The sequence below is a fragment of the Barbatula barbatula genome, assembly GCF_947034865.1.
Source record: "Barbatula barbatula genome assembly, chromosome: 17".
NCBI classification, from domain to species: Eukaryota; Metazoa; Chordata; class Actinopteri; order Cypriniformes; family Nemacheilidae; genus Barbatula; species Barbatula barbatula.
This window is the reverse complement of record NC_136780.1, coordinates 5,360,607-5,381,127: the sequence shown is the minus strand read 5'-3', so window position 1 is coordinate 5,381,127 and position 20,521 is coordinate 5,360,607. Positions and strand designations below refer to the sequence as shown.

The following is a 20,521-nucleotide window of genomic DNA, read 5'->3' as shown; positions in this document are numbered from 1 at the left end:
TCCAACACATAATGTGCTTTGATGTTTCACAGCCTAATTTGATTTTAAACAAAGTTCTTTTTTGTGTTTTTTTTTTGCAAGTATCGACAAAGGGTTATTATAAATGAGAAAATGTCATTGCAGCCACTAGATGGCAGAATAATGCCTATATACATTAAACTTCTCAGTAGTTGTAATTTTAACGTACTCATTAATTGCTTGAATACGTCAAATAAAATATTATTAGAATTTATTATAAAATCTAAACAAATTTAGCCTGCATAGATTTTATACAGACGTGAAAGCCTAGTCGCCGTGTTCAGGCGTATACCTGTTCATGATACATGAACACAGTTAAAACAATGCAAATAGTTTTAATACATTTTAGACAAACGCAGGGATGTGGACAACCATGTGGCACTACCGTTATTTATCGTAATCGCTATTAATCATTCCCGTGTTAAACACACAGAGAGAGAGAGAGAGAGAGAGAGAGAGAGAGAGAGAGAGAGAAATCCCGTTTTGTGGGCGGAGATTTGGGAGTTTTAAAAGCACGTGGCTGCACAGTTGATATTCACTTCACCACTAAATTAACCGCTTCATCCAGATTTACCTTAACTCTACTTTACAAAAACTCTTAAGAGATCTCGGGTCGTGAGAGGATTTTTAACGCTGCATGCTATTAATAGTCTTTCTCCTCGGAAAAAACTGTAAACAATGAAAGGTTAGCGAATGAAAAGCTCCTTTCGGTCGGTCGTCTTTGAGTGCCAAAAATGACAAAAACAAAATTTGAATCCAATCCTGTGTCAAATGCACGCTCATCCTATCACGTACGGGACGGGCAGGATAAAGACTATGGAGACGGGAGCAGTCTCCACCAGCAGTCAGGACAGATGACTTCAAAACAGCCGCCGAAAACCGACTTGACACCCGTACAGGGCAAAACCAAAGAGACCCATTCTGACAAATCCAAGCGTGGATCGTCTGGCACGGTAAACATCCGCCGCGCAACAAATGGTGCCATCCATATGAAACAAGAGTCGATAAAACGCCCCGAGAAATCCAATCAGTCAACCCGCAGAAGGGATAGCAGTAAATCGTCCGGGAGAAGGAAACTATCGGATGCAAGCATTACTTCTGATGAGGTGAGCAAGGACTCCGGGAAACTGTCTTCCACTGACAGCAGCTCTGAGATCTCCGACTCATCGGAAGAACATAAGCACTCCACTAATGCGCAGTGTGGTGAGCCAGAGGTCAGTTATAGCGGGGCCGACGAAGACAGGATGAATGATTCGTCTGATCAAATATCACGACGTAGAGACGATGGTGTGGATCAAACAAACTTGTCCCCCAGGCTTGGATTCGGAGAGGGAAGCATCTCTCCTGGAGACCAGAGGTCATACGTCTCTTTGGACAGTCGCTTGAACTTAAGGGCATCTCTGGCATTTTCGGATGTGGCCGGAGACTTTACTGATGCGGTGCATGAGGATTTTATGAGGGAGATTGAAGATCTAAGATCAGAAAATGAATATTTAAAGGTAAGGGTTATTTGTCAATGTATTTGATTTTCATTTATCTAGTAATGATGAAAGTCATGTTAAAAATATAGGTTCTGTTGGTTCATAATATCAAAAAACATTATGACCCATAAATTACAAAATTCCTTTAAGTAAAGTGTTTTGGGCTTTACTCCAGTAAGATGATCCCATCTGCAGATAACATCCAACCAGTAAAGAACCACAAATATCCTTCCATGGTTTCCATTAAAACCAACAAAATTCCCATTGTACTATGTACCACATAATTTAAGTGAAAATAAGAATGCAATACATACTCCACTGTTTCACTCATATTTTAAACTAAAGTGTAAAAGTAAATAAATTACACGTGATGCTTTGGCTTACATTTAGTCATTTAGCTTAGACTGTCGGATTGACTACTCTGGTAATTGGCTTGTCTCATCTCTCATTACTTCTGACAAGATGGATGGGTTCACGAAGCAAATAAGACAAGCTTTGCTGTGAATAAGCCAGGTGCTGAATAGAATCAAAAAGTCAACCGAAGTGCTGTCCGGTTATCCTTGAAGGCCATGAACAGCACTTCGGTGAGTTAGTCCTGGCACGTGCCACTGGGGTTAGGGGTTAATGCGCTCATCAGTATGGCCAACACAGACTTACAGTAATTTTTGCGATAAATGTATATTTGGAAGGCATCATTAAGCAATGTAATGGGAAGCATATGTCTGTCATGCCTCTCGGCCAATCCAAATATACATTTATGCAAATATCTGCACAAATGGATTTGTACTTATATTATCAAATTATTTATATTATCAAATTATTTATATTGTATTGCTATCAATAAGATTAGCAAATAGTTCATTTAAACTCTAAAGACATCTACACAAATATAGTTAGAATAATGTTTAATAAGACTTTTTTTGCTGCTGCTTAGGATGAGATGGAGGAGCTCCGCTCAGAGATGCTGGAGATGAGGGACATATACATGGAGGAGGATGTGTACCAGCTACAGGAGCTACGGCAACAGCTTGACCAGGCCAACAAGGCCTGTCGCATCCTTCAGTACCGACTCAGGAAAGCAGAGAGGCGCAGCCTTCGCATAGCCCAGACTGGGCAGGTGGATGGGGAGCTTATAAGGACACTAGAACATGATATTAGGGTAAGAAAGTCTTGAATGCATCTGTGTGACAGAGTTGAGAGTCATGCTCACTAACATTTGACATATAAAGGAAAACATACCATTTGAGTGTGCAATTGACATTTACAGTATAATTAAATGGATTTTTTCATCATGCTTGTGGTCCAATTAAGCTACATAACAACAGCTACAGTGGTCTGTGCGTAGAGGAAAACCACTGTTTTGGTTGTGGATGCAGTCCATGACATTCTTGGGTACAGGATGTTTATTAAAATTGCTTAACGGTTAGCGCCAATAAAATGTTGTATAGTAAGTCACTATGTGAGTCAACGCTCTTTGTTTTTATGATTCAGCATACGCTCAAGCCTCCGTTCTCGATTTGGCAGGCAATCACAGTTGCTTGATTTGTGACAGGCTTGAGCATTTTTTGGTTTAAACCACGCAGCCAATCAGAGAATGAGTTTTCTGTAGGAACGCTACAAATTAAAAATCTACGCAGCAGGCGACCCATATAAAGCGGCTGTTTTCTTTTAAGTCAGCTCCATGTTACACAAAAATCCTCTTGTTTTTTCTTTAAAACATGTGTCACCGATACTTAGCTTGTAGATTGTCTAGTTTGAAAATGTTATTTTGCCAGTGTAGAAACTTTACTATATATTATACAGTATATTCATGTTATATAGGTTTTCTTTTAATGTGTAGCATTATTGGGTCATTTTAGAATCACCCTAACAGGCAGTCATGTGACAAGTTTGTGCAAAACCTGGTGATACATGTAATCTCAACACGATTTAACAGTGTTTCAAAACATTGTGTGTCCTTGTGGATGCAATAAAATCAATGTCAACAATTTGTTTATTGATTATTAAACTAGCAATAGTGCAGAATCAATATTTCCTAATAGTTTAAGTAATAAAAGGTAAACATATCCATAATCCTAAATTTAGATTTTGAATGTGTTTTTGAACGGCACAGTACATAATGTAGGTTGAAGTTTTTAATGTATGTTTGCATGTGTATATGTGTCAAGGACCTTAGTCATCAATATCAAAGGGAGGAAGTGTTGGAGTGCAGCTGCTTGTATGAGTTGTGGGCATGTCCATGGTCAAAAAGATTACAAGACATGTGGGAGAAATAGATAAGATATAAAACCAGGGCCAATGAGGGTGCCCATCATTCACCAGCACTCCCTCTGGTTCCTCCGTGTTCTGCGTGCTGGTCATTTTCTTCTCATGGAAAATACAAATTTCTTATTTGTTAACTATCAACATATTAAATCATTAAATATATATTTGAAAATTAAATATATATTTGAAAATTAAATATATAGAATTATACATTATTCATATATTACAAAGTTACAATATATTGAATTATCCATAAGGAATACAGTACATTGAGAAATGTAAGCACCGGATCCAAAATATGGAAAGTATTATTTAATATATTGTATTATTTAATATATTGCATTATCCAATATGTTTCAATCTATTTTTTAATGATCAAACAGCCAGCTTTCTCCTGAGCATTAGAATACACATACAGTCATGCACTGAAAGTCACGGCATAATCACATGTACTCTAAAAGCTTTCCCTAGACATTGTTAGCAACCCCTTGAGAAATCTGCCCATTACTGCCTTACTCAAGGGCACATGGTGATAGAAAAGGAGATACGTCATGTGAGACTCGACCACCTTCTAAATTCTGAACTGTAAACTAACCACCTCACATCCTCAGTATCACAAACCACAACACTTAGCAACTGCAGAAACATGGCAACCAAATGTACCCTTTGCAACATTGTCTAAAAAGTCCAGATACAATTCCTGTGTCTTTATTTCTACAAATAGCGCTTGTTTAAAATTTTCAGATTGACACACAGGGGAAGTTATTTTTAAGTGGCACGAATATCTGATATGGATGACTCCATCCAAATATTCATTTCCCAGGTGGCAAAAAGTGTTTCCCTTCGTCTGTATGGTGAACTGGAAGCCATTCAGAAGAAAAATTCCCAGCTTGAATGGGAAAACCAGGAATCGCGTGAGCGGTTGCAGAGTCTGGAAGTGGCGAAGCAGGTCTTGCAAACTGAGATGGACAAATCAAGAGAGGTACAATCACCAAATTTGCTGCTCTTCAGTCACAAACAACTTCACTGAACTCAAACAAAAACTAAACCCTTACACTTAAGTGTTTAGAATATAAAATATAAAAATGGTTTTACTTGTGTGTAACTGGCTATAAATATTTCTGTCATGCTGTCATTTGTCATTAGATTTCACACCTGTGCTTACTGTATATCACTTTACCGTTTTGTTGCCTTGACTCCTTGATAACATGAAGCATTTTGGATGACAGTTTGACCTTTACCCCAACTGTGCGGGTGTAATCGACAGCTGACTGCTCGGGTAGGGCGTAGTGTGATCTGAGGGTCAGAATTCAACCCACAGCTGTCATTCTTCACTTGTGGATACACCGAGAAAGAGAGAGAGTAAGAACAAAGAAAACCTCACGGAGCAATTGAAAGACAAGAGCAAATAAAGAGTGTCAAAGTACTTTAACCATCTATAAATACGTCTGAAGGGGAGATGTAAGTTTTGGCTGCAAGCCAGATATCACATGATGAAATGCAATTACGGCATCCGTGTTAAAAATACTTGTAGATGCTGATGAACATCAAGGCATGCTCAAATCCTTCCCAGCCTTCAACCTGATTTGATTTTCTAAATAAATCAAGGAGACACCGCCACACTAAGCAGAAGTCCTCCTTTATTGGCAACGAAGGCCTGTAGGTCTCGGCACGTAAGCAGTTTAATCCAGGATTCAGTGCTTAGAGGTGGATCGCAGCGGCTCGGCTCAGACAGCTGCTGGCCGTTTCTGATCCTCACCAGCCGAACAAATCAGCAACAGCAGCTTATGAAGACATCATGCCATCGTCACGCTACCTGAAACATGAGGATCTACATGCAACGCTTGTTACTGGTCCATTAAAAGTCAAAAGCCATTTTTAACCCATGCAGTATATCATAAAATGAATTACAAAAAGTGTAGAGTTGTTACAGCTCTATGACATTCAGATCACCGAGGTTTTAATTATAATATTTAAGGAACATTTTATATAGTCTGTATACTCCTCTACTATTTATGCTAGCAGGGATCTCTATGAGACCTTAGATGGAGCAGCAGACAGATAGACCGACTCTGGCCAGCATTCTTAACATACCCAGAGCAGCATGGATGTTTGCTGTAGCAGAATTTGAGTTCTTGGCATCTCTGTATATGACCATGATTGAGTGTGTTTACTAGGTAAACGCTTTCCTTGCATATAAGCATTTTATCTGAGAATACACTGGACAGTGGTAGAGTGGAAAATAACAACTGTGATGAACGTAATGCATACAAACACTTACAGTAGGACCATAGGAGGACATCTTTTAGTCACAATAGCAAGAATATGTTTTATGGGTGATGCTGCACTGGCCCAAAAAGTATCCGTACACTTTAGCCAAACATAAATATATGTGATTGCATGATGACAAAACGTTGAATCAAGTGGCATTTAAAAGAAATGTTAAACATGAATAAAAAGTTATAGTTGTTAGTTTTCAATGATACAACATTTGCATTTTTTCCATTGGGCAGATGCTTTTATTCTTCTGACATTACAGTGCATTAAAGTTATAATCTGCATCCTTTAATCAGTATCTGCACTCCCTGCGAATCAAACCCATGACCTCGGGGTTGTAAGCGCTATGATCTACTACAACAGATGTTGTTTAAAATAAAAATAAATACTTTCTGGCTGGTGGAACAGGTCCATTACTATATCTGTGGTTACACTGCTAGGATTCATTTAACTTTGTGAAAGTTGACCAATGAGAATTCTGTCATCCTTTACTCAAGTTGGTAAATGAACAGCACTGGCACACATTCACTTCTAGTACATGGACACAAAACCAATGCAAGTGAATGGGTGCCGGTTAACAACATTCTTCTGCAGAACACAAAACAAGATATTTTGAAGAAAGTCATACAGGTTTGAAATGACAAAAGGATGAGTAAATGATGACAGCATTTTCATTTTGGATAAACCTTCACTTTAAAATTACTGTACGCAGAGACCTAGCATCATATTTCTTCGAATGCACTTGGTGTGATGTTTTGAGATGACATTCAATACTTCATGAACTTCAGTGTCTAAACTTGAATACTTGTTGAAGATGCTAAAATAACAGTAATTTTGCATTAACAGAATTCTCTGAAAAGGAGAAGTATGAGATCAACATCCAGCAAGAGTGATAAAAAACTCTTCCCACAGGTAAATTGGGTTGGGAATCCACGTGATGGTTATCTGCTTCAAGAGTTTCTGATGTGTTTTAAATGCCGAACATTTGTCTATCCTCTGTAGGATGACAGTGCTGATTTAAAATGCCAGCTTCACTTTGCCAAAGAGGAGTTGGCACTTATGTGCAAGAAGCTAACTAAGATGGCGATTGAGTCTGAGATGATGCGCGAAGAGCTCGCCAAGTACCGTCTGCTTTATGGTGAGGTAGATGAAAACAAGGCTGCAGCCGGCACCGTAAATTCTGCCCACACCAGAGAAGCTGAGGCCAAAGTTCATTTACGCCTGGTTGAGGAGGAAGCCACGCTTCTGAGTCGTCGGATTGTGGAGCTAGAGGTGGAGAACCGTGGGTTGCGAGCGGAAATGTACGAAATGCGTGAGAAAGGAGGAGCGGGTCTGGAGGAAGACGAGGTGATGAAGGTGGCAGGTGAAGGATTGCCATTGCCGACCAGCACTGGTGAGCAGGGGGAGATGGTGAGAGGTGGACATCTGGATGATGGAGAGAAGACAAATGAGAATATGCAAATAGCCCAGACAAATGCCGAAGAGGAGCGCGTGGAGAACTCTTCAATGAGTCACATACACAGAGAGGGTCCAATCGGTGGGGAACAGGAGCTTTCTGATGAGAACAGAGAAAATAGAAAAGCTCAATGTGCGCTTCGTGTGAAGGATCTAGAGGGTCTTCTTGCCGTTCATGATCAAGCACTGCTTGTCAGATCAACCATTCAGCTCCTGACAGCTCCGGCTAAAAATGGTCTCTCATCCGCATGTACCCACACCACCCCTCCTGGTTCCCCCTACTTGAACAAACCGGAGGTAGATCCAATATGCGAGAAGCATCAGTGGCTTCTGGACCCCATGCTGAGTCCCCTGACCAATGGCCTGGAGGTGTTACAAGCCCAGCTGCGTGCACTTGTAGAAAAGTTTGAGATGCTATTAAACTCCACGCCGGAGGGCCCAGCAGCTGATCTGGAACAAGCCATGTTAGCTGAAGAGAAGGACACAAAGAATCAAGCTAAACAGGAGCATCCAGGTGAAGAAGAACATTTTGTTCATCCCAGAGATCCTCATTGCAACGGATGCGATCAGGATAGTTTAGTCCTGCTCACGCTGCAACTCAGATGGTTCCTTCAGCAATGGAGACTGGGAGAAAAACCCGCAGGAGATGGAATGAACATGTTTGAGGTACATTTTTGTTACTGTCATGACTCTTGAATAAAAAGTATTTCTGTGTATGAATAAGAAGCTTGTACCTGACATCAAAGCATAATGTAATTATGGAATATATATTTTATTTTCAGATGTACTGTCCAAATGATCTTTGTCTTCTAATGGACACAGAGTCACAGGGATGCAAGAACACACCACAAGAGAAGTGCAAAAGTCAGGTACATTTTAAAGAATGACACGTGATATTTACTTAAAACAATGATGGTAGGAATATTACACAAAATATGTGAACCATAAACACCCTTAAGTCTTTCTTTTTCACAAAAATGACTCTCCTAATGCATGTGAAGCATGATGGGGACTCTAAATCCACTGCTCAGTTTAGTCACATTAACAAAAATCATTCATGTACTCCCACAACAAAATTTTTAGGGAAAGATTATTCATACAACTTTAAGTGAGTTGAACACAACAAAATGGAGTTAAATTCACTCAATAACCTGTGCATTTAGGATTACAAGATATTTTCCATAATTTAAAATTTTGGTAAAAAACAAGACAAACAAGAAACCATGCATAAAGCATCTCTTTTTTAGTGTGAATATTCTCACAATAAATATACAAAATAAATTCTTACAGAATAGTGCATAGGAAGTACAGTAGTTAAATCAGGATCCATGCAAACCTGTTGCATTAAAATGTTTTTATGTCTCTCTAAGGTGAGCAGTGCTCTGTTGTCAGACCTAAGAGCAGTTCTGCAGAATCTGTTTGATGAACTTTTGGAAGAGCACAGGGTGGCCCAACATGTTACCCATCAGTTTGCAAATGCCAAAGCATCTTGGGCTGTTGAATGTGCGGAGCTCAAGAGCCTCGTCATCAGAGTGAGAACCAAAATTCCACCTAAATTTCTTTTAGGAGTTTAATTTGTTTATGAATTAGATATTTTCTGATTCTGAATGCATCTTGTACCGCCTCTGCTTCATAGCTCAAGGGGTCAGCCGGGAAGGTGGAAGCAAGGGGTCCATTAGAACAGAACACAGCTTTGCAAAAGGACCACATTGAGAAGCTTAAGCACTTGTTAGCGGAGTCGTACGCTGCAGTTATGGATCTGACGAACCGCCTGAAGGTCCACGAGAGAAACTGGAGTTCTGAACGGCAGGAACTCTTGCAACACTTGAACCACATGCGGCTGGAATGTGAAGGTTCGAAGGTGACCACACAAAATAAGAAAATACAGGTAGGAGCAGCACTTGGAGTAGTACACATAAATAATATTGCATTCGCATTTTTCACTTCATACAGTAAGAAAATATTGTTGTAAGATCTGTTTGGAGAGCTAATGTTCTTACACAGCTTGGTTCTGCCAACCTACATTTATTTAATCTTTCAGGAATTACAACATGTTGGTAAATGTGGTTGTGAATCCCACTCACTATCTGTGTAAATGCAGCATGGCTTGATTCTTAGTATGTTTTATTTTCTTTAGAAGATTATAACTTTATCTATTTACATTTATACACCTAAAGCTTTGAACTTTCCTCTCTTGTTTTTGTGACCCATAAAGCTGTTAACAAAAACAGATCCCCAAATCCCTCTTTTAACTAATTCAGTTTTTCAAATACAGCAAATTGTGCTGCTTATTAGGCTTAAAATGCATGCATTACTATATAAAACTCTGCAAATGGCCTTGTTTCACAAGCCTACTAAGAGTGGTTGGAAAACTGACACAGTCTCGTGAGCCATGTGTGAAAGGGTTGTAAAATAGCGCATGGCAACAGAATTTATGCTAATCCCTATCTGGAACTGTGGGAGAGCAGGCTGAGCGAGACATAAGCTTTAATCATGACTCTAAAAAGGGTTTAGCCAAACCACATTGACCACAGAGAGTGAAACACAGACTTAACTGAGCTCAGATAAAGTTCAAGTAAGGAATTTACTTTCTTTTACAGTAACATGTGGGTGCAACATTGTGCATTATAAACAATAACAAAATTCTCTCTCTCTCCATTTGCGCAAAGACTAAATTAATTGTGCAAAAAGAAATTAGAGCAAAATGCTAAATATGTAGATAACAAAGACCTTAAAATAATAATAACATTAATTTTAATCATTATTATTTCGTAACAAAACAAAGTGAAAGACGACGTTAAAAATAAAACTGGCATGTAGACATGTTCTGATGCTTTTAAGTTAAGCCTGAATAAACAGCAGGCTGTATTTTCTTCTTGATTCAAAGAGTTTTCTTGCTAATCTTTCAGTTAATTTCCCCATAATCCCGAACCGTCACCCTGACATACTTTTCCTACAGTAAACTAGACAGACTTTGATGTATCTGTGTATCTTCAATGCTATGTGGTCTCATATGGGAAATATTCCCTTTCAACATTTATTCTGAGATGGATTTATTTCATCTCAATTTTGCTGTTTATTTTATTTACTTTTTGTAGTCATGAGGCTATATGTTTGTGTTTGTACAATAATTTAAATTTTTACCTTTTTTTGTTGTTAAAAACAAATAATCACACAAGTTACATTGAGCATACAGATAGCATTCTTTTGATCTCACTTTCAGTCAGCTGGATGCAGAAAGACAGAAAGTGTTGGAAACATGCAGAGGTCAGCATGATTATTTCTTTGCATGTCATCTGTATTATTTAATATTATACCTCAAATTCTCTTTTAATTGAAATGTAATTGAAAGAATTTCTTTCCCAACAGGACGTCACTCAACACCATCACACCAAAATCCAACAAGAACTGGAAGTATCTGAGTCAAGAGGCTGCTCTTTTGGACCGGGAAGGTCCCTGCAAGACTTGGGACTGCCCTATTATGCCTCCCAGTTTTCCTGGAATGAATCTAAATGAGAATTCAACTCCAAAAAGCCACACTGCTCCAGAGAGAACCAGCATTCGTATATATTACAGCCCCCCATCAGCAAAAAGGATCCATATGAGATCTGTGATGGCAGAAATAGAGGAAGATTGTGAGAAGACCAATGAACCACATATGAATGCTGTTTCCAATGGCCTCGTTAACCAAGATTGGGTCACGTCGTATGAAACCTGGCTGAGGAGTTTAGTGAAGAGAGATTCAGTCAATAGCATTAGCTCTCCATTCTCTTTTGGGCTTCAAAACTCTAGTGTTGGGTCGCCGTCTTGCTTGGTTTTCAGTAATATAGACGTCTCAGCCAACCTGAGTGACGACATGAAGGAAATCACAGCCAGCGTCCTGCAAACTTCTCAATCAAGCTCTCTGGAAACAAGAGCAAGGGATTCTGGAAGCAGTGTGGTGAATGTTGTCAGCAAAGGAACTCAAACTCAATCCCAGCCACAGTTGACCACCGTTGGGCTACAAACAGATGGCCCTCCAAACCTTTACGCTACAAAGCACTGGTCACCCCGGGTGACCTCTTTTGTATCTGCAAGAACCCAACAGGTTTCAGCTTCTTTGGACCGGGTACCCGGTCTGGCCGAGCGACTTCAGCCACACGCCGCCTCTCCAAAGATCCAACGCAGACATTCTGCTTCCACAATTTTTTCCTCAAAGTCCTCCTCTTCCTCTTTCACCACTTCCTCTCTGTCCTCCTCATCTTCCCTAAGTTCCTCATCCAGGCTGGAGTACGGAACTAAGGAACGTGGCCTGTGGACCACGCCCCAACGTTGTTCCCCAGGTTCCGCATGGACGCGTTCCACAACCTGCAGGTCAAGCTCGACATCCGTGCCGGCCAGCGATAAACCTGGAAGCCGGAAAAACGTAGGGATTCATAAGTACGGTCTAGTCCAGGAGTTTCTGCGCAATGTGTGTGGTCGAGGAGAGAAGACCAACCCGGAAGAGGAGAAAGCGCCGGCAGCACGTAGGGATAACATCGGTCTGGTGGGTTCAAAGAAATCCGAGCAACCCCCCTCTCGTATACCATCGGTGCCATTGGTCAGAAATGACAGTATCACCAAGATTGTGAACCGCAGATTTATGAAACCGGTCCAAAAAGATGATTCAGTGTGCAGCCAGAGTAACAATGGTTCACTTAGCAAAAACAAGAGCCTGGAGGTTAGTAAAATGTCTGGAATTTGTATATTTTGCTGTGGAATTTTGCAGTGCATGCACATTCTCTCAATGGCTCTTTAGCAACTTTAGTGACCTTAACTCGCTCTTATTTATCATCTCTTCATCAGGATGGAGCTTGCGACTGCAGTTCACGCTCTCTGACCTCTTGCTTTACCCGACACTCGCACAAAAACATCCGTCATGGTCAGAACAAACCCCGCCCGCGGGAATACCTCCTAGCTGGTGGAAAAGGGGAACCTGTTGTTTAATGAAGGGTGTAGTTATCATGGGATCTGACATCATGGCACAGCCTGCAAAAGATGATTTAGGAATAAGAAGGTTCAACAGTTCTTCCACAAATAATTATGAATATTTTAATACACATGTTAAATGTTTTTTCTAATGATTATTATGTGTACATCAATTAATAACAGTGTATTACTCTCAGCTCTGTTGAACATAGTTTACCACGTTTAAATCCATTCCACAGTATTCAGCAAAAATGTCCCTACAATAAGCAAAGGAAAATATGATAATGAAGTATAGTCTGAGCCGATTATTAGTTAATGACATTAAAATAACTGTAACATTGTTACAAAGACACAAATAGGGTTTCTACAGATCTGTTATTGTATTTTAACTCTCCATCAGTTCTATGTTCTATGCCTGTTTTGATAAATGTACTTTGTTAGATTAAAGATAATGAGGCAAGTTTTTTTAATCTAAAAACGATTTATCTGTGTCAAGACTTGTGTAGCATTTTTATGTATAGTTTATCCACGATACATTGTGTGTAGAAATCATGTTGTTTTAGTATATTATTAGATGCCTGTGTAACATGATCTGCATTTAATAGATGCAAACTATTGGGGCCAAGCATCTTAAAAAGAGAGTGATTTCTGTAAACTGATTTAACATGCCATCCTAATAATGCTTCCCATCCCTCTGTAGCCGCAAAAACATATTTTGTAAGAATGTTTTTTAATTCTGTGATTCCATGTGTGTAACGTCGATTCCATGAGACAATATATAACCACATTCTGATCAGTTCGTAGGGTTTTTCCATCTTTCTTTGTGTTCCTTTTTTATTTTAGCGTTAACATTTTACGCGGACTACAATTATAGGATGGTAACATCATCACTCTTCCATTTGTGGCTGTGATCATTCGTGGTCTTTTTTATGTTTTGAGTAAAACGTGTCCTTGGTTAACAATCTTACATAGATTTGTCGTGACCTCTAGTGGTTGACCATAAAAAGTAATGAACATGGGTGAAGTGTGAGCTATTTGTTCATATGTAAACTATAAAATTAAGAAAATCATAATAATTAGGAGGTATCTCAAAAAATAGTAAATGTGGTTTGATTGTGACTTGTTGATGTTTCGCTGCCATTTCACGCGGGCTTTTATTATGAAACAACACGTTTCGTTGGGGCGGAGCCCCAGACGTCACGCCACTGCACCGCCGCTTACGCACAGTACTGCGGATACTCTGAGCCGACACGGCTGGTACATTTCGGTCCGTCTTGGAGCCGTGTTGCCGTCATCATGGTTTTCTTCAACTATGTCACCCAAGAGCAGCTCTCAGGTTTTGATAAATACAAGGTAAGGCCGTCCTTAATTCGCGACACGAAGCATAATGTGTCTGACTTTAGCGTTTCGGCTAGTCGTGCTATGCTATTATTGCTATCGTGACAGCATGAGGTCTACCGGTGTGTCCCGCTCACGAGAAGGGCAGCAGCTGCTCATTGTCACATTTAAGTTTATAAGAAAAACAATGATTTGTCCATTGTGTTATTTGGGCGAATCGATTAACCACGACGGTAGTATGTATTCGTATAGTTAGAGGCGTTGTAATAACTGCAACTTCGTTAGTGGACTAAGGTACCATTGTGGATTGACTATGCCAATTAAAGTGGACGTTTTGTAAACACAAGACTATGTTAAAACATAGTAGTAAAAGCTAAATGTAAACACACGGTCCAGTGTTTAGCTTTGTTGTAGGTGCTTTGCATGCTTTATTTTGTGTCTAGGTTAGTCAGGCTGATTTGTTAAGGTATGGACTCGTGATTCCCCCTCAGACACGAATCTTGATAGTCAAGACAGGACTTGAATGTGAGTCACACTCGCGTGATTTAGTCGTTCGGTTTAAGCATGGAAGTTAATATTTACCCAAGCCTTACTGCAGAATACAGGGGTCAGAATTGACATGTCTTTATTGGGACAATGCTATTTGTCTATCAAATTGTTAACCATTTGCTTGCAACAAACATGACACGTGACTTGTTTAGGTAGGCATCACAGGATTACGCCATGACAATAAACCGAATATTCTCGTTCAACGGGGTTTATGGGTTGCAAGTGTATTAAAGGGTTTAGTGGTTTATCCTCTCTTTTAAATGGCTCTCTGAAATAACCTTTAGGGATGTTATTACGATGTAGTGTGAGGACTTGTCTCATCATGTCCACTTTTGGGCCTCTCACATTTTTCTAAATGTATTTCACAGATCCTTTTTTCTAAGGCGAGGGTATTCAAGCTAGTTTATCAGCATTAGGAATCAAACTGACATTGCCGCCCCTAACTCATTGCTCTACCAGTTGAGCAGCTCTGTTAGGTGTGTACTATTCTATGTGGGTTTCACATACTTGTAGACTAGAGCATACTGAACATGCTGCAAGACTAGCCCTCCTTGCGCAGTATGTCTCCCCTCTGTATGGCTATTGGCTAGATTTTCTCTGACGTAGACTCTGGCAGTACCGTAGAGCTAAATATATCCTCTTTAAATGTTATGCGAATTGAATGAAAGCTTGCAGGTGTGTTCTATTTCCAGCACTACTGCCTAACTGCTTCTTTCAGTTTTATATTTGCAGAAAAAACACCATACGTGTTGATAGATTTTGGGTTGTCACCATTATAGTGTGCGAGTCTGTTCTATTTGTAATGCATTTTATATCCCTGCTTGATATCCATAACTGCGTGGACTTTGCTCATGCAGGCCAAAACATGCCTTTTAGGTAAGAGTCTGCCCCGGGTACAGATGTTGATCTATCCTTAGGCCCCCAAGGACACATTCTGAGGAATTGGTTATTCCTTCGAGCGACATTATATGCAAGCCATATATAGACACACATACGTGCAGACAATAGCTTTTTTGTACTCAATATACAAAAGCATACCTATATTTGAATTCGCAATCTTCTGGGATTTAAAAAAAAAATGTAGCCGACATTCACATTTTTTGAACAGACAGTTGTGTGACGCGGTGTGTCTTATTCTGCATCTCATGTGTCGTCTTTTTGCTCTTCACAGTACAGTGCGGTGGACTCCAACCCCCTTTCTATCTATGTTATGCACCCCTTCTGGAACACAGTGGTGAAGGTGAGAGAATTAGCAGCTAAGATCCTCATCGGGCGTTAACCAGAATGCACAAGAGCTTTTGTAGATCCTTCCTGTTGTCACTTCACTTTAAGTTGTAAAGATAAAAAAATTTGACGTTACCAAAGAATCACTTTTTTTTAAAAGATGACATACCGATTTAGAAGGTTCATAGTGAGACGATCAAACACAAATGTCGGCTCGGGCATAAAATGTTGTATTTATTTGTTTTAATTTAGAGTGTTAAGTTTGATCGTTTTGTTGTAGGTCAATTTTTCACAAGAGCACAAGGAAGACAATGCATATAGTGGCACTTCCAAAATACACAGTGTTTTGCTTTGCATATATGCAACATTAATGAATGTTCCGTCTGGGTCTGATTACCGCAAGAGAGATCAGACCATTTGCAACTCGCTCATTTCTCATGTCTCTGTGTCTCAGGTCTTGCCCACATGGCTGGCACCAAACCTCATCACGTTCACAGGGTTCATGTTCCTAGTATTCACCTTCAGCTTGCTGTCTTTCTATGACTTTGACTTTAATGCCTCAGGTGAGGTCTATAAACAGTGTTTGTATTAGTCATGTTTACCTCTATTGAGGGTTGATATGTTGGTTGATGTCAGGGGTTGTTTGTATAGTCACTTATTGGCTAATGCTGCAGTCATTACAAATCTAATGTTTGTCTTTTTTTATTATGATGTTTTTATGAGAAAGATCAAGGTCTCCTTTCCAGCTCATCTTTTGTTTACTCATCAACTAGCCCACAGTCACAGATCTAACATATACTGTGACAGCGCTTATAAACACTAAATGTATAAGCTTCATACACATGTAAACTGTAGTTTCTCATAGTATAAACGCTCACAATATAACTTGAAAAGTCAGTTGTGTCAAGATATTTGATGTTAATATGTAACTGATATTGCTTGACACACTAGAATGTATGTCTTGGTCTTTTTTTGTGGTATAGGGGAAGGTAACACACATGTGCCAAGTTGGGTGTGGATAGCTGCTGGTTTGTTTAACTTTCTTGCCTATACTTTAGGTAAGTGTGTGTGTATTATCTTTTTAAGTATTCATCGCATGTGTGTATGTATGCATATGTTTACATTTTTGTGCTGTTTTATGCAGACGGCGTGGATGGAAAACAGGCTCGGAGGACGAACTCCAGCACTCCGCTGGGTGAACTGTTTGACCACGGTTTGGACAGCTGGGCATGCGTGTTCTTCGTTGCAGCAGTGTATTCTGTTTTCGGACGGGTTGAAACTGGTGTCAGCGTGGTAACGCTGTATTATCTCTTATGGGTTGTCCTGTTTTCCTTCATACTGTCTCACTGGGAGAAATACAACACTGGGATTTTGTTTCTGCCGTGGGGCTATGACCTTAGTCAAGTGGTAATTTTTTATATAGACTTGTGATAAGTTGACCAACATAAAATTTCACTATCAAAGATGGTTATTAATATTTTTTGTTTTGTCTTTGCCAGACGATCTCTGTCGTGTACATTGTCACAGCAGTGGTTGGTGTGGAGACGTGGTATAAACCAGTTATTTGGAATATTCATTACAGAGATTTCTTCACTGTCATGATTATTGGTGAGCAAGCGCTTCTCATAGTTAAAATGTCACATGCTATTTTGTAATTGGCTGACTTTTTTATGTCCTTTTTGTTTCGCTACAGCCTGCTTGTTTGTTGTTACTTTGCCAATGAGCCTCTACAATGTCTTCAAGTAAGTTGAACTATTCAGACTTTTTAAAATGTATTTTTCTAGAAATAATGTATGGTTTGTGAATGGAAGTATTTGTTCTTACTTTGTCTCTCTTTTCTTTCAGGGCGTACCGCAATAACACCCTGAAGCACAGTTCGGTATACGAGGCCTTGTTGCCGGTTTTCTCTCCGGCCCTCTTGTTTGTGCTGTCAACACTGTGGATCTGTCTCTCTCCCACAAACATTGTCCAAAAGCAACCCAGAGTCTTTTATCTCATGGTGGGCACAGCCTTCTCCAACGTTACTGTGAGTATTCACAGTTCTCTCCCTCTCGGGTGGAAATAAGCGAATTGTTCAGCTCAAACAAAGGATGTCTTTCAGTTCCTGTTGAAACATCTTGTTCGATGTCTGCTCCTAACATGCTCTTTCTGTCTTGCTCTTTCTCTCTCTCAGTGCAAGCTCATTGTATGCCAGATGAGTAATACTCGATGCAAGCCATTGAGTTTGTTGTTGTTGCCAATGACAGCTGTGGTATTGCTGGTGATCTCTGGGACCGTGCAGCACAGTGAAACTGTCATCCTCTACATATGGACTGCTGTGGTTCTCCTTGTTCACATACACTATGGTGTATCAGTTGTGAGTATACCCACATATTAAGGCTATTGTTAATTTTCTATTGTATAATATATATATATATATATATTCTCTTTGTATAATTATTTCCTGTTACTTAAATCCTTCCTCGTTGTCCTTTTGTCGCTGTGCAGGTGAGGCAGTTGAGCAGTCATTTTAAAATATACGCCTTCTCGTTGAAAAAGCCCAACTCGGATTGACATGATGAGGAGAAAATCGGCTTGAAGGCTGCTGAGGTCTAAGCTTTCTCTGCAAAGTCTTCAGCTAGCCGACTTTCACCAGTCACCAAGGAGACAAAGCTAACACCAGGAAACCAAATTTTACTGACCAAACACGCCTTCTTTTTCTGTGGATGCTGCTCCCTCAACAAGATCGATGGAGCCAAGACATGCAGCTGCATCACTGGAACCAATGAGCCCAGAGGTGGAGCTGCGCCACGTGGCCCGCTGCGCCCAGAGGTGGAGCTGCGCCACGGGGCCCGCTGTGCCCACAGGTGGATCTGCTCCATAGGACCATTTCAAGCCCAGAGACACAGCTGCACCATGGGACTCACTGATCTACAAATGCAGCTGCACAACAGGACCCACTGAGCCCAGGAACTACAGTGCCTATATTTGCAGCGGGGTCAATTTCTCGAAATGGAAAGAGCTGTATTGTGTTGCTAGCTCAGGAGTGAAACGGTTTGGTGGTCTGGTATCTGTGAAGATGAGAATTATGCTTGTTTCCTAAGGAAATGTGCTTTTCAGCTGAGATACCAGGAGCCTTGTACAGTTGGTTTACTGTCACTTGTAGGCTCTCTCAGAAGAGTTCACACATTCACTCCAGCATGCTCCATAATATGTAGCACAACACATGATGTACACAGAAGATGTGATGAATGTCTTCAGCTAATTTGACTTGAAGATTTTATTTACAATTAAGTTGCTCATTTTGTAAAACTACTCTCCTTTTTTAAACGCTTTCCACTGTAATTGAAGCAAAAAGAGGCATTGCTGATTTTGGACAGTATAAACCGACTGAATCACTAGTTCTCTTAATATGAAGCTTATTATTTTGAATGTGTGTGGGAACGGGGGAGATAATTGCTTAAAATTGTGGTGCTTTTGCTGATCTGTGACTATAGGATTATAATAATGACAGAATAACAACCGCAAATGATGACTTGCTAGAAGACCGACTACATTTCAGTGAACATAAACTGGTATGTTGCATACAGCTCAAACTAATGACCTCTGGCAAATTGAAAGGTGGAATTATCGATTCTGCCGTTTGGACTGGTATAGGAATCTTTATTTTTGTTTCCGTTTTACATTGGTGATGGTGTCTGCATGCCGATTTTCAGTTACTTCCGCCTATCTGTATTTTCTTTGTTTTGCTTCACTAGTTTGCTTTTATTGAGTTTATTCGTGCTTGAATGAAGAGTGTGCTTCAAATCCTAACCAGGAGAGAGTGCACTTTGAGTGAACGAGTCAACCTCGCTCCGTTCTTTAAACACGATAAAAGCACTAGTCTCTGTGCCACCAACATGACCGTTTAACCTACAAACAACCAGTGTCATGGCCTAAGTCCAATTCGTTCCAACGTTTACCCTTTTTCTTTTTTTTCTTTCTTTGTTTGCTTGTTTAGGGTTTCTTGTTTTCTTTTGATGGGCTTAAGCAGTGGTAATAGGATTGTCTTTTTTTAACGCTATCTTGGATTGTTCAAGTGTGCATGAGTTAAATGTATGTGTGTATATACATTTGTATGTGTGTGTGCATATGTATGTATGTATTTATATGTGTGTGTTTTACATGTATAACCTCTCACACTAGAAACCTCATACCTCCAGGTTTTGTTTCTATAGGATGAGTGGCAGTAATTGAAACAGAACAATTGATGGTTAAACATGTATATATGTAACCATATATGTAACCCTACCCATGTTGTAATAGCATTGAGTTATTGTGTATCTTTTTATTATTTTTAATCTCCATAAAACGTCTTTATCCTCTTAATACGTCCCAAATTTAAGAGTAATGAAACAGGCAATGCATTTAATCAATGTTGTACCCAAAGTAAACTTTTCTTTGTAATGTGAACATTACTTGAATAATTTGGCTGTCCACTACATGCTGACTTAATATTTTTGTGAAGAACTGTGTCCTGACACTAAGGATACTTCATTGAATAAGAATGTAGAGAAATCAGTCAGTTTTTTTTTTATTTTCACTCATTCCCTTACTTATCCAGCAGATGGCGATAGTTTCCTTTTGTATCCACATCAACATTAAAACTTTAAAACCTTAAAAATGTTTTCAAATGTACACTTATTATACTCACCGGTGGTAAATCTTATTTTCTACAATCCATGACTGATTGCAAAACATAAATTCATTGTCAGAGGATGCTACTATCAATTTGCCTGCTAGATTATATAAATCACATCCAGTATTCATATATTATTTTACAATATACATTTAGTCATTTAGCAGACACTTTTATCCAAAGCGACTTACAAAGACTTCAGGGAGCAATACGCGATGTGTCATACAAAGCGCAATAGTACATTAGGTGCTTATAAAACGTTACTAGTTTCAACAAAAGCTAGACCACTACCTGTTGATAGAAGTGGGTT

The 20,521-nt window shown here is 39.6% G+C and overlaps 2 protein-coding genes across 3 annotated transcripts; both read left to right on the top strand.

Annotated features, from left to right (window-relative positions):
* Nucleotides 1-509: 509 nt before the first annotated feature.
* Nucleotides 510-13,462, top strand: LOC306906289 (microtubule cross-linking factor 2). The gene is made up of 11 exons (XM_079477558.1): nucleotides 510-1,517; nucleotides 2,434-2,658; nucleotides 4,588-4,746; nucleotides 6,888-6,953; nucleotides 7,044-8,162; nucleotides 8,279-8,365; nucleotides 8,867-9,028; nucleotides 9,133-9,384; nucleotides 10,720-10,763; nucleotides 10,866-12,195; nucleotides 12,321-13,462. Exons 1-11 carry the CDS (start codon nucleotides 753-755, stop codon nucleotides 12,459-12,461), a joined length of 4,350 nt encoding a protein of 1,449 aa, XP_079333684.1. The 5' UTR covers nucleotides 510-752; the 3' UTR covers nucleotides 12,462-13,462.
* A 125-nt stretch (nucleotides 13,463-13,587) lies between these two features.
* selenoi (selenoprotein I) lies at nucleotides 13,588-20,241 on the top strand (the record flags this gene model as incomplete). 2 transcript variants are annotated; one of them, XM_079477570.1, is made up of 10 exons in its annotated part: nucleotides 13,588-13,796; nucleotides 15,502-15,570; nucleotides 16,009-16,117; nucleotides 16,538-16,612; nucleotides 16,699-16,961; nucleotides 17,054-17,162; nucleotides 17,248-17,296; nucleotides 17,400-17,580; nucleotides 17,728-17,910; nucleotides 18,042-20,241. In XM_079477570.1, exons 1-10 carry the CDS (start codon nucleotides 13,740-13,742, stop codon nucleotides 18,147-18,149), a joined length of 1,203 nt encoding a protein of 400 aa, XP_079333696.1. In that variant the 5' UTR covers nucleotides 13,588-13,739. The 2 variants fall into 2 exon arrangements, with proteins under 2 accessions (XP_079333696.1, XP_079333697.1); XM_079477571.1 differs by having other exon boundaries at nucleotides 13,654-13,796; nucleotides 18,042-18,107.
* Nucleotides 20,242-20,521: the final 280 nt, after the last annotated feature.